This window comes from Babylonia areolata, chromosome 15, assembly GCF_041734735.1.
Source record: "Babylonia areolata isolate BAREFJ2019XMU chromosome 15, ASM4173473v1, whole genome shotgun sequence".
NCBI classification, from domain to species: Eukaryota; Metazoa; Mollusca; class Gastropoda; order Neogastropoda; family Buccinidae; genus Babylonia; species Babylonia areolata.
The window spans coordinates 672433-686848 of record NC_134890.1 but is presented as its reverse complement, the minus strand read 5'-3'; the positions used below and the strand labels follow the sequence as shown (position 1 = coordinate 686848).

General features: G+C 47.9%; 1 protein-coding gene across 9 annotated transcripts in view; it reads left to right on the top strand.

Annotated features, from left to right (window-relative positions):
- The window catches only part of LOC143290350 (mucin-like protein), a 163971-nt gene that overhangs the window by 139820 nt on the left and 9735 nt on the right, over positions 1 to 14416 (top strand). For 6 of the 9 annotated variants that reach the window (XM_076599713.1, XM_076599710.1, XM_076599705.1 and 3 more), the window contains 3 exons: positions 2884 to 2939; positions 6514 to 6610; positions 11238 to 11331. In XM_076599713.1, the coding sequence (XP_076455828.1) occupies positions 2884 to 2939; positions 6514 to 6610; positions 11238 to 11331 (247 nt within the window). Of the gene's footprint in view, positions 1 to 2883; positions 2940 to 6513; positions 6611 to 7865; positions 7906 to 8143; positions 8163 to 11237; positions 11332 to 14416 lie in introns of all 9 variants that reach the window. The other 3 variants (XM_076599709.1, XM_076599712.1, XM_076599711.1) reach the window with 3 other exon arrangements.

The window sequence follows — 14416 nt, the reverse complement described above, 5'->3', positions numbered from 1 at the left end:
TGCTAGTGCCTGAACCCCCTTCGTGTGTATATGCAAGCAGATCAAATACGCACGTTAAAGATCCTGTAATCCATGTCAGCGTTCGGTGGGTTATGGAAACAAGAACATACCCAGCATGCACACCCCCGAAAACGGAGTATGGCTGCCTACATGGCGGGGTAAAAATGGTCATACACGTAAAAGCCCACTTGTGTGCATACGAGTGAACGCAGAAGAAGAAGAAGAAGAACACTACTCGTACTACTGCTACCTCTTCCACAAATACCAGTGATGATGAGTAATATCCTATTTTGTGTTGATTCTCAATCTGTTTGAAAAAGTTTGCTCATTTTTGAGAATAATGAAAGAGAAGATTTTTGTGTGTTTGAAATTAGGTATTTATTGCACTCCCTATTTGTTGAGGATGCAAATGTTGATTTTTGTTGGATACCATCCCATACTGGATTCCCGTATAACGACCAAGCAGACAGGGCAGCAAAAAGAGGGGCAAAGAGATGGTATAAAAGTATATTGCCCATTGTCATACAAGGAAATAAGTAATATACTAGAAAGAGACTTTCATAGGTGCTTTCATTCAAGTCTAAAACCTCGTCAATTGACTCTCTCAGACTTTGGTCCGATTCGCAGACCAGTTCTGAGTTCAACTCTCAGACTATTATCGAATTCATTACGGACGAAGTATTGTTCTAATGTCAAGTGCATATGCTTTAGTAACCTGACAATTAAGCATATAATTTTTGACTGTAGCTTGATGAAGTCTTATGTACACGAAAGTGTGTCTTCACATGTGACTGAGAACGTTGATGTTTTTGATTTTTTTGCATTCATTATCAGATGTTTCGCTTGTTAGTTTAATGACTTCTCTTTTTACGAAGTCCTTTAAGTAATTTCCTGTAATTGTATTTAGATATATTTTTCAAATTTCACCCTCATTTCACCCTCATTTGCCCAGTTTCCCCCAACCCTCCATTCATCCACATCTCCCACCCCTTCTAACCGATAATACTCAAATGTATTCATAAATATTTTAACAAAATGTCTTCAGTCACCGATATGTGTGACGGGACATTAAACAAAAATTCCTCCTCCTGCTACCACTCCTGCTAGAACTACTACTGGAACTACTCCTACTGGAACTGCTCCTACTAGAACTGCTCCTACTAGAACTACTCCTACTGGAACTACTACCAGAACTACTACTAGAACTACTCCTACTAGAACTACTCCTACTAGAACTACTCCTACTAGAACTCCTACTGGAACTACTCCTACTGGAACTACTCCTACTAGAACTACTACTGGAACAAGGTTCGTAGGGTCCTTTCAAGTCCTTTTAAGTCCTTAGGAATTGGATTTTGGTCAAAAGGCCTTTTAAGTGCTTTGATTCAGCAAGTTGGTCCTTTTAACTCATCAGGAGGTCCTTTTAATTTTTGAAAGGTACTGTTAAGTCCTGTTTTATGAAGAGAAAGAGTCTTGAGAACGAAACTGAAACACCTTCGACACCAAAACCGCAAGTTGCAAAGCGCGTTGAAAGATGCCGACGCGATCGTCTGAAACTCAGTACTTACTGTAGGAGGATACAGCCTATAGGCCTAGGCCCTAACAGTAGTGCGCTTTCTGCTCGGTGGCAGACGCGAAGCGTGGTACAGTGGCTGTGAGTCACGCCTGCTGCTGCTGCTTTGCTTAGGCCTAGCCTACAGTGACGTGAATTGCAAAGACTAGATACGACAGTCAAATGGGATTAGCTGTTCTTCCGTTTATGAGAGGTAAGTGTCTGCTGTTCTGCATGTCAAATAGATAGGGGTGTACTGTAAAGTCATGTCGGCAAAGGTCCTTTTAAACTGATTTGAGGTCCTGATAAAGTCCTTTAAAGGTCCTTTTTTGGCTTCATGCCCACCACCTGGGAACCCTGTGGAACTACTCCTACTGGAACTACTCCTACTGGAACTACTACTGGAACTACTCCTACTGGAACTACTCCTACTGGAACTACTCCTAGAACTACTACTGGAACTACTCCTACTGGAACTACTCCTACTGGAACTACTCCTAGAACTACTACTGGAACTACTCCTACTGGAACTACTCCTAGAGCTACTACTGGAACTACTCCTACTACCACCATTGCTCCCCCTCCTTCTCCCTTCTCCTCCTCCTTCTCCTCCTCCTTCTCCTCCTCCTCCTCCTCCAACAGCTACTACAAGAAGTATTACTAATATTACTACTGATACTATTACTGCTACTACCATACACATACCGCACGCACACACACACACACACACACACACACACACATTCTATTCTATTCTATTCTGTTGTATTTCTCTCTTTGTCAAATAAATATCTCTGTGTGTGAAAATTTGTATTTGTATTTCTTTTTATCACAACAGATTTCTCTGTGTGAAATTCGGGCTGCTCTCCCCAGGGAGAGCGCGTCGCTACACTACAGCGCCACCCATTTTTTTTGTATTTTTTCCTGCGTGCAGTTTTATTTGTTTTTCCTATCGAAGTGGATTTTTCAAACAGAATTTTACCAGGAACAACCCTTTTGTTGCCGTGGGTTCTTTTACTTGCGCTAAGCGTATGCAGCACACGGGACCTCGGTTTATCGTCTCATCCAAATGACTAGCGTCCAGACCACCACTCAAGGTCTAGTGGAGGGGGGGAGAAAATATCGGCGGCTGAGCCGTGATTCGAACCAGCGCGCTCAGATTCTCTCGCTTCCTTGGCGGACGCGTTACCTCTAGGCTATCACTCCACTCCCCAGGGGGAGAGCTTCGCTGCACTGAGAGCGCCACCCATTGCGTCATGTCATGACGTAGACTCACTCCCTTTACACAGGCGCGTCAGACAGTAGGCGTCAGCGTGTTGCACGTGTTACAGATGTACGGACGGATGGACAGGCAGGGACTGTTCAGATGAGGACGGGGAAGCTGAGAGTAAGTCTTTGGTGTTGTGCTGTGATGGCTTGTAGTGTACCGCTGTGTGTTGTGTTGTGCTGTGATGGCTTGTAGTGTACCGCTGTGTGTTGTGCTGTGATGGCTTGTAGTGTACCGCTGTGTGTTGTGCTGTGATGGCTTGTAGTGTACCGCTGTGTGTTGTGCTGTGCTGTGATGGCTTGTAGTGTACCGCTGTGTGGTGTGCTGTGATGGCTTGTAGTGTGTTGTGCTGTGATGGCTTGTAGTGTACCGCTGTGTGTTGTGCTGTGATGGCTTGTAGTGTACCGCTGTGTGTTGTGCTGTGATGGCTTGTAGTGTACCGCTGTGTGTTGTGCTGTGATGGCTTGTAGTGTACCGCTGTGTGTTGTGCTGTGATGTGATGGCTTGTAGTGTACCGCTGTGTGTTGTGCTGTGCTGTGATGGCTTGTAGTGTACCGCTGTGTGTTGTGTTGTGCTGTGATGGCTTGTAGTGTACCGCTGTGTGTTGTGCTGTGATGGCTTGTAGTGTACCGCTGTGTGTTGTGCTGTGATGGCTTGTAGTGTACCGCTGTGTGTTGTGCTGTGATGTGATGGCTTGTAGTGTACCGCTGTGTGTTGTGCTGTGCTGTGATGGCTTGTAGTGTACCGCTGTGTGTTGTGTTGTGCTGTGATGGCTTGTAGTGTACCGCTGTGTGTTGTGCTGTGATGGCTTGTAGTGTACCGCTGTGTGTTGTGTTGTGCTGTGATGGCTTGTAGTGTACCGCTGTGTGTTGTGTTGTGCTGTGATGGCTTGTAGTGTACCGCTGTGTGTTGTGCTGTGATGGCTTGTAGTGTACCGCTGTGTGTTGTGTTGTGCTGTGATGGCTTGTAGTGTACCGCTGTGTGTTGTGCTGTGATGGCTTGTAGTGTACCGCTGTGTGCTGTGCTGTGATGGCTTGTAGTGTACCGCTGTGTGTTGTGTTGTGCTGTGATGGCTTGTAGTGTACCGCTGTGTGTTGTGTTGTGCTGTGATGGCTTGTAGTGTACCGCTGTGTGTTGTGCTGTGATGGCTTGTAGTGTACCGCTGTGTGTTGTGTTGTGGTGTGATGGCTTGTAGTGTACCGCTGTGTGTTGTGTTGTGATGGCTTGTAGTGTACCGCTGTGTGTTGTGCTGTGATGGCTTGTAGTGTACCGCTGTGTGTTGTGTTGTGCTGTGATGGCTTGTAGTGTACCGCTGTGTGTTGTGCTGTGATGGCTTGTAGTGTACCGCTGTGTGTTGTGTTGTGATGGCTTGTAGTGTACCGCTGTGTGCTGTGCTGTGATGGCTTGTAGTGTACCGCTGTGTGCTGTGCTGTGATGGCTTGTAGTGTACCGCTGTGTGTTGTGCTGTGATGGCTTGTAGTGTACCGCTGTGTGCTGTGCTGTGATGGCTTGCTGTGTGTTGTGCTGTGATGGCTTGCTGTGTGCTGTGCTGTGATGGCTTGTAGTGTACCGCTGTGTGCTGTGCTGTGATGGCTTGTAGTGTACCGCTGTGTGTTGTGCTGTGATGGCTTGTAGTGTACCGCTGTGTGCTGTGCTGTGATGGCTTGTAGTGTACCGCTGTGTGCTGTGCTGTGATGGCTTGTAGTGTACCGCTGTGTGTTGTGCTGTGATGGCTTGTAGTGTACCGCTGTGTGCTGTGCTGTGATGGCTTGTAGTGTACCGCTGTGTGTTGTGGTGTGATGGCTTGTAGTGTACCGCTGTGTGTTGTGCTGTGATGGCTTGCTGTGTGTTGTGCTGTGATGGCTTGTAGTGTACCGCTGTGTGTTGTGCTGTGATGGCTTGTAGTGTACCGCTGTGTGCTGTGCTGTGCTGTGCTGGCTTGTAGTGTACCGCTGTGTGCTGTGCTGTGATGGCTTGTAGTGTACCGCTGTGTGCTGTGCTGTGATGGCTTGTAGTGTACCGCTGTGTGCTGTGCTGTGATGGCTTGTAGTGTACTGCTGTGTGTTGTGCTGTGATGGCTTGTAGTGTACTGCTGTGTGTTGTGCTGTGATGGCTTGTAGTGTACCGCTGTGTGTTGTGCTGTGATGGCTTGTAGTGTACTGCTGTGTGTTGTGCTGTGATGGCTTGTAGTGTACTGCTGTGTGTTGTGCTGTGATGGCTTGTAGTGTACTGCTGTGTGTTGTGCTGTGATGGCTTGTAGTGTACCGCTGTGTGCTGTGCTGTGATGGCTTGTAGTGTACCGCTGTGTTGTGCTGTGCTGTGATGGCTTGTAGTGTACCGCTGTGTGCTGTGCTGTGATGGCTTGTAGTGTACCGCTGTGTGTTGTGCTGTGATGGCTTGTAGTGTACCGCTGTGTGTTGTGTTGTGCTGTGATGGCTTGTAGTGTACCGCTGTGTGTTGTGTTGTGCTGTGATGGCTTGTAGTGTACCGCTGTGTGTTGTGCTGTGATGGCTTGTAGTGTACCGCTGTGTGTTGTGTTGTGATGGCTTGCTGTGTGTTGTGCTGTGATGGCTTGCTGTGTGTTGTGCTGTGATGGCTTGTAGTGTACCGCTGTGTGTTGTGCTGTGCTGTGATGGCTTGTAGTGTACCGCTGTGTGTTGTGCTGTGATGGCTTGCTGTGTGTTGTGCTGTGATGGCTTGTAGTGTACCGCTGTGTGTTGTGCTGTGATGGCTTGCTGTGTGTTGTGCTGTGATGGCTTGTAGTGTACCGCTGTGTGTTGTGCTGTGATGGCTTGTAGTGTACCGCTGTGTGTTGTGCTGTGATGGCTTGTAGTGTACCGCTGTGTGTTGTGTTGTGCTGTGATGGCTTGTAGTGTACCGCTGTGTGTTGTGCTGTGCTGTGCTGGCTTGTAGTGTACCGCTGTGTGTTGTGCTGTGATGGCTTGTACTGTACTGCTGTGTGTTGTGTTGTGGTGTGCTATATAGTGTGTTGTATTGTACTGTGATGGTTTGTAGTGTACCGCTGTGTGTTGTATTGTGCTGTGATGGCTTGTAGTGTACCGCTGTGTGTTGTGTTGTGGTGTGTTATGTAGTGTGTTGTATTGTGCTGTGATGGCTTGTAGTGTACCGCTGTGTGTTGTGTTGTGGTGTGTTATGTAGTGTGTTGTATTGTGCTGTGATGGCTTGTAGTGTACCGCTGTGTGTTGTGTTGTGGTGTGTTATGTAGTGTGTTGTATTGTGCTGTGATGGCTTGTAGTGTACCGCTGTGTGTTGTGTTGTGATGGCTTGTAGTGTACCGCTGTGTGTTGTGTTGTGGTGTGTTATGTAGTGTGTTGTATTGTGCTGTGATGGCTTGTACTGTACCGCTGTGTGTTGTGTTGTACCACTGTGTGTTGTGTTGTGGTGTGTTATATAGTGTGTTGTATTGTGCTGTGTTGGGTTGTGTTGTATAGTGTGTGTTGTATTGTGCTGTGTTGGGTTGTATCGTATAGTGTGTATTGTATTGCGTGTGTATGTGTATGTGTGTGTGCGTTTTTGTATGTGTGTGTCTTTGTGTGTGTGTGTGTGTGCGCGCGCGCGTGTTTGTATGTATGCGCGCGTCTGTGTCCGTGTGTGTTTGTGCGTGCGTGCGTCTGTGTTCGTGTGTGTGTGCGCACGCGCACGTGACTGTTCATGAGTGTGTGTGTGTGTGCAGGGTACAGGCTGACCCTGATCGGGGTGGCTGTGGGTCTGGGGGTCCTGTGCCTCATCCTCCTCATCGTCATCATCGTCGTCTGCTGCATGAGATCCAGGTACTGACCTGACTGCCTGACACAGTGACTGTGGGCCTGGGAGGTTTGACGGGGGGACTTTGTGACACTGCTCTGATTTCACTGGCGATTTGGTTTACACACACTGTAATCGTTCAGCGCAGCGCCAAGCATAGAGATTTGACGGGAGACTTTCTGAGACTGCCCTGACTTTAATAGCTGTTTGGTTTTTACACGCTTCATTCCTTCAATAAAGTGCAGCAGTTAAAATTGAAACCTTGAACACAAGTAACCAGCCACAACAAGCCAACCTCAGCCAAACTATTCCTGTTATGCTACATGCTTTTTAAGTGATGAAGTTATCGTCTGCGCCATTAGCCTCATCTTTTGGTTCATGCTGTAATCGCTGTAAATAGATGAATAAATAAATAGATACACAGACAGATAGATGAATAAGAATGTAAGTGTATGATATGATGAATGAAATTATGAAGGTGTAGCAACTGTCATACCCTTTAATAATTGCTTTATGTGTATCTCTGTCTCTCTCTCTCTGTCTGTGTCTCTGTCTCTCTTATTCTGTTTCTCTCTCTGTCTCTGTCTGTGTCTCTCTCTCTTATTCTGTTTCTCTCTGTGTCTCTGTCTGTGTCTCTGTCTCTCTTATTCTGTTTCTCTCTCTGTCTGTGTCTGTGTCTCTCTCTCTTATTCTGTTTCTCTCTCTGTCTGTGTCTGTGTCTCTCTCTCTTATTCTGTTTCTCTCTCTCTGTGTCTCTGTCTGTGTCTGTGTCTCTCTCTCTCATTCTGTTTCTCTCTGTCTCTCTCTCTCTCATTCTGTTTCTCTCTCTCTCTCTGTCTGTGTCTGTGTGTGTGTCTCTGTCTCTCTCTCTCATTCTGTTTCCTTCTCTCTCTCTCTCTCTCTCTCTCTCTGTGTGTCTCTGTCTGTGTGTGTGTGTGTGTGTGTGTGTGTCTGTCTCTCTCTCTCTCATTCCGTTTCTCTCTCTTCTTATTCTCTTTCATTTGCTTTCTCTCTCACTCTCTCCCCCACATGGTAAACACCCCCAGGTCCTGGTATTACCAAATTATTGAATGCGTTTATAAAAAAAACCCCAAAAAAACCCACAACAAAACGATTATTGTTTTATGTAGTATTTACTGGTCAGATACTGGTTTTGTAAATCTCCTTTGTCCTGTCCCTTCTTTCTGCCTTGTTCCATTGTTTCCTGGTTGTGTTTGTTGAACACACTGGACAAAGCCACCGTACCCAGGGACCAAGCTAATGCCGTTGTCGTTCCACCAGGTCTTATCAAATAGATTGACATGGACGCCAGCCTCTCCTAGTGAGTTATTTTTAGCCGCTCACAGTACGGAACGTTTCATTGGTTCACGCTCATTGTCATTAACCAATGGGCTGGTATTGTGCCTGTGTGTAGACCACGTGACTCTGTACGCCTTCCCTCTCCCCAAACTGCTGACATGTGGGGGGTTGTGCTTTGTTATTATTCTTTTGACACTGTATCTATGATAACCCTGTCTATCATCGGTAGTCAGTGACTCTGTTTTGCATTCTGTGTTCAGATCAGACGAGTCTGACATGGTAATTATTGGTGTGAATGTGGAATGTCCTATTTCAATATCCTAAATTCTGCCTGGATCTATTTTAACGGAAATGTTCGTGCGGTTTTTGCAATGCAGGCAGTTGAGAAAAGTGTAATGGACACTTTAAGTCGAGATTTGGGGGTTTAAAAATGACGCGAAACGACTCTCATCATGAACAAGAACCAACACGTGTCGTTTTCTGTTTAACTCTGCATGGTTTGCGGCGCCAGAAAACGGAAAGAGCGGCCCTCTGCGTGGCAGACATTGAATGAACGCTTCACTGTAGACAATTTTTCGACCCCTGCACGATGGTTGCAGCTGAATCTGTATCAGAATTAAGCACACGAATCCATCAAAACATTCCAATATTGGTTACAGCAAGGTATTGATGACATCGTTTCATCCACGCGCGAAAATTGGCGTTGAAATAGGTCCTTGAACTGAGGATGTTGAAAGAGGACTGTACGGTGTGAATGAGTGTCTGTCCAACACTGCCTGGCTGTAGCTGTGGGCACCTTTGCTTTCCTGTAGATCTCTGCCACTGGGCTAGATCTACACACTGTCGGCCTGTGCACTGCGACTTGATTTAGCCAGTCAGAGCAAAAAGCACCATAGTTATTGACAAAGATTTAGCAAAAAGCGCCATAGTTCTTGACGAAGAGTTAGCCAGTTAGAGCAAAAAGCGCCATAGTTATTGACGAAGCTTTAGCCAGTTAGAGCAAAAGCACCATAGTTATTGACGTCGATTTAGCCAGTCAGAGCAAAAAGCGCCATAGTTATTGACGTCGATTTAGCCAGTCATAGCAAAAGTACCATAGTTATTAACGAAGAGTTAGCCAGTCAGAGCAAAAACACCATAGTTATTGACGAAGATTTAGCCAGTTAGAGCAAAAAGCGCCATAGTTAATGACGAAGATTTAGCCAGTTAGAGCAAAAAGCGCCATAGTTATTGACGAAGCTTTAACACTGGCATCCAGCGAATATCAGTCTCAGTGGTAATTGACGGAATTTCAGTGCAGGCATTCAGCTCTTGTGCGGATTGTGAGTCTGGTAGAAGTTTTAAAAGATAAAAAGAAAAAAAAAAAGTGTGGAGAACCAAAAGAGGGAAGAAAACAGCAAAAGTTGTGGTGGTGACTGATGAGATGTGGACTTTGGTAGCGTGTTCATAGCCCATACTAAACTATGGTAGCGTGTAGATATCCCCGTGTAAAGTATGGTCCTGTGTACTTATCTCAGTGTAAAGTATGGTAGCTAAACTATGGTAGCGTGTATGTAACCTTGTGTAAACTACGGTAACGTGTACAAAGCCATGTGTAAACTATGGTAGCGCTTACATAGCCCTATGTAAACTGTAGTAGCGTGAGCATAGACCTTTGTAAAACTATTGTAGCGTGAACATGGCCATGTGTAAACTATAGTATCGCGAACTAAGCCATGTGTAAACTATCGTGGTGTTAGCATTTCCTTAGGCAAGCCATGGTATAGTCCTTAATGGCTTAAGCATAATCCTTCGTAAACTAAAAAAGAAATTATAGATATTAGCGTGAGCATAGCTCTGTGTAAACTAAGTTTTTGCTTGAGCATTGCTCTTTGTAAATAATGGCGTGCGTATAGTCTTGTGTAGACTATAGAAGCTTGAGTAGTCCTACGTAAACTCTAAGTGCGGGAGTATAGTCGTATGTAAACTGTAATGATTTCAGCATAGTTATGTAGACAGTAATGCCAAGAGCATAGCACTGTGTGAACTATGACGGCATGAACATAACCCAGTATAAGATATCGTAGTGTGAGGATAACCCTATTGAAAATAGGAAAACGTGAGACCAACCCTTTCGTACATTTAGTGAACTTAGCAAAGACCAGCGTCAACTATGTTAGCGCCAGAACGGGTGGTTTCCAACAGCGTGGACGTAGAAATGGTTCAGGTGGACATCAAGGAGCAAGTTTGTCGACGCCAGAGAGATAGGCGTTCCAGATCCAGGGGTGCAGCTAGAGGGGGCGGTGTGTAGGACTAAACCAGCACCTGTCTCGTGATAGACCAGCAGTGTTACACGCCCTTGTCTCGCGCCATGCATGCACTGGTGACCTCCCCTGCCTGTGTGTGTGTGTTGCTGGCTGTCGTTGGTGCATTGTGTGGTTCCTTCCGTCAGGATGTGTTTTTTTCCTGTGGTGTGTGTTCTGTCGTCACTCCTTCTGCTGTTCCTGCTGTCTGTCTGTCTGTCGCCTGTCTGGTCTGTCATTGCCCTCCGCTTCCGCCTCCTTCCCCTCCCTCACCCCCACACCTCTCCCCTCACCCACCCCTCTCCCCTCACCCACCCACACCTCTCCCCTCACCCACACCTCTCTCCCCTCACCCACCCACCCACACCTCTCTCCCCTCACCCACACCTCTCCCCTCGCCCACCCACCCCTCTCCCCTCACCCACCCACCCCTCTCCCCTCGCCACCCACCTCTCTCCCCTCACCCACCCACACCTCTCCCCTCACCCACCCACACCTCTCCCCTCACCCACCCACACCTCTCCCCTCGCCCACCCACCCCTCTCCCCTCGCCACCCACCTCTCTCCCCTCGCCACCCACCTCTCTCCCCTCGCCACCCACCTCTCTCCCCTCACCCACCCACACCTCTCCCCTCACCCACCCACACCTCTCCCCTCACCCACCACCCCTCTCCCCTCACCCACCACCCCTCTCCCCTCACCCACCACCCCTCTCCCCTCACCCACCCACCCCTCCCCTCACCCACCCCTCTCCCCTCACCCACCCCTCTCCCCTCACCCGCCCACCCCTCCCCTCACCCACCCCTCTCCCCTCACCCACCCCTCTCCCCTCACCCGCACACACCTCTCCCCTCACCCACACCACACCCACACCTCTCCCCTCACCCACACCACACCCACACCTCTCCCTTCACCCACACCTCTCTCCTCACCCCTCACCCACAACTCTCCCCTCACCCACACACCCACACCTCTCCCCTCACCCACCCACACCACACCCACACCTCTCCCCTCATCCACCCACACTCCAACTGGCCTCTCCCCTCACCGACACCACCACCATTTTCCACAGACGCAAGAAACGTGAGCTGCGTGCGTCAGAGTATGACCGAGCCGTCACGATTCCCAGAGCGGCTCTGAGAAACGGGGAGAACCCACGTGACAGGGTATCTATTTATATCTTTGCCCCCCTTGTTCGTGCAGTGCTTTGACCAATGGCATGGGGAGTGGTGGGTCACGTGGTCATGTCCAGCATGCAGTGTGATGTTTTGCTTTTACAGCCACAGACGTGGGGCGAGGAGCGGTCTTTCTGGTCAGGATCGCACTCGCACGTCAATGGCGTCACGGTTTAGAAGTGGTGTGTTTTCACGTGTTTGGTTATTTGCATTTAACACGGCCTTTTCCCTCTCTTTAACTCACTCAGTACGGCCAGTCCTCTCTTCTCCTCTACACAGACCCTTCGGATGTCCAGTGGGTGTCTGAATGACCCAACCTTTAGCTTCCGTCATCAGAATTGTGGTATTCTTTGTCAACATTCACCTCTTCAGTATAAGAGCCTTCCGCTTGCAATATTTTGATGATGGTAACTGGGGTGAAACGCTGTTAACGTCGTCTCTTTCGCCGTTCGTATGGAGAGAGTTAAAGGACTCCCATTCTTCTCTCTGACACACAACCCACAGACCTGGTGCAATCTGGTGAACCGTTCTTCTGTGCGGCACCCCAGTGACTGTTCAGAGTTGAGGGAGGAGTGTTCTTCCATACAAACCGTTGACTTGTCCACTCCTGGCTTTGAGCTGACAGACAGGACACGTAGAGCCAATGGCTGGAGAGACTGATGGGGTATATTCTGCAGGAGATGCAGTGTTTCTTTGCATTGTCTCAAAGTCTCGCCAGCGTGTTGACGTCATGCTGAGGTCAGGCATCTGGTTTTTTATTTGAGCAGATGTGGTGTAGCGTATATAGATAAGTCTGCAGCCTTTGGCACCTCATTGAAAACGAAACTGAAACTTGCGTCGATTCCTGGAACGAGGTCATGTTCCTTTCTTTTTGTCTGCTCAGTCATTTGCTTTTAGTTAGTTTTTGTGTAAGTGATGGGGTGAAATGAAAGGATTGTCTGAATCAGTGGATAGACGTTCATCAGGGTGAACACTGGATCATTTCGTTCGAGGGCGTTAACGATCAGCATGGAGAGCATTGGTTACTCCCATGTGCAAACGAAGTCCTGCGGGTTTCTCGCTCAGTGATTTAGCACAGACATTGATTGTGCCTGTCAAGTGTTCCAGGTCATTAACTATTGCCTTTCTTTTCTACAGTCTCAGTGTGAAGTGGCTTTCATCAGGTTTTCTCTGGTGCTTTATGTGCAGTTTGGAAGAAAATCTGATAAACACAGAGCGTTGTGTCTTCACGGTCAGAGTACTGTTCACAGGAGTGTACATTGTTGTGAGGGTTGTCTGAATGGTACATTACGTTATCCTCAGACTGCAGTGACTGGTTTGGAGTGTACATTGTTGATGTGAGGGTTGTCTGAATGGTACATTACGTTATCCTCAGACTGCAGTGACTGGTTTGGAGTGTACATTGTTGATGTGAGGGTTGTCTGAATGGTACATTACGTTATCCTCAGGCTGCAGTGACTGGTTTGGAGTGTACATTGTTGATGTGAGGGTTGTCTGAATGGTACATTACGTTATCCTCAGACTGCAGTGACTGGTTTGGAGTGTACATTGTTGATTTGAGGCTTGTCTGAATGGTACATTATGTTATCCCCAGACTGCAGTGACTGGTTTGGAGTGTACATTGTTGATGTGAGGGTTGTCTGAATGGTACATTATGTTATCCTCAGACTGCAGTGACTGGTTTGGAGTGTACATTGTTGATGTGAGGGTTGTCTGAATGGTACATTATGTTATCCTCAGACTGCAGTGACTGGTTTGGAGTGTACATTGTTGATGTGAGGGTTGTCTGAATGGTACATTATGTTATCCTCAGACTGCAGTGACTGGTTTGGAGTGTACATTGTTGATGTGAGGGTTGTCTGAATGGTACATCATGTTATCCTCAGACTGCAGTGACTGCAAACCAAGGCACTCAGTGAAAGAGGTGGTGGAAAGAAAGAAAGCACTCGGTCTAATTTATCGAGCAGCACTTCCTTGAAGTTGACGTCCTCGGGGGATTTTGTGGTTACAGGTGAGATGGGTGTAGGTGGGGTGTAGAATTGAACCGGTGACTATATTGCCATTGTGGCTGCTGCTGCTGCTTCGTTCGCGGGATTTTCTCCCAGGTGAACCAGTTTCTCCCAGTGAACCAGTTTCTCCCAGGTGAACCAGTTTCTCCCAGGTGAACCAGTTTTGGTTCTCTCCCAGTGAACCAGTTTTGGTTCTCTCCCAGGTGAACCAGTTTTGGTTCTCTCCCAGTGAACCAGTTTCTCCCAGGTGAACTAGTTTATCCCAGGTGAACCAGTTTCTCCCAGTGAACCAGTTTCTCCCAGGTGAACCAGTTTCTCCCAGTGAACCAGTTTCTCCCAGGTGAACCAGTTTCTCCCAGTGAACCAGTTTCTCCCAGGTGAACCAGTTTTGGTTCTCTCCCAGTGAACCAGTTTCTCCCAGTGAACCAGTTTTGGTTCTCTCCCAGTGAACCAGTTTCTCCAGTGAACTAGTTTCCAAGAGTGTCCTTTGGAGTATTTCGCCATTCTTATCCCGTTATGTTGGCAGCCATGTTCCATGTTCTGAGTAAAAGTGCTGGCTGAGTGGGTTCGTGTTTCCTTTACCCACCGAACGCTCTCATAGCTTACGTTATCTTTATCACGTGCATGTGATCTTCTGCATGTGTCGCCACGCGAGGGGGAGGGGGTGGGGGTGGGGGGAGTTAAACGTGCCTTCACTCAGTAAACTGGAACCATCTCCACCCTTCACCCAGCAAGCACTGTCGGGACTGGAACCTGGGACCCCACAGACCCCGGAGACAAGCGTCCACCACTTGACCTCTCGGCCACCCACCCCCCGCTCCACCCTCCCGTGCAGTGCTCTGTTTGGAATCTGTGTGTGTTGTCCGCCCTTGTGGGCAGGGTCCCTCGGAATGTTTTCCACATCTGCTTGTCAAGGCCGTTTGCTTTGAATCAGCGTTTTCCATTGCCCTTCGATGTGTTGGTGCATGTTGTCCTACACTTTCCACTTGTCATGGCCACTCATGTTGAATCAGCGTGCTTTCCATTGTCCTTCGATATGTTGGTGCATGTTGTCCTACACTTTCCAC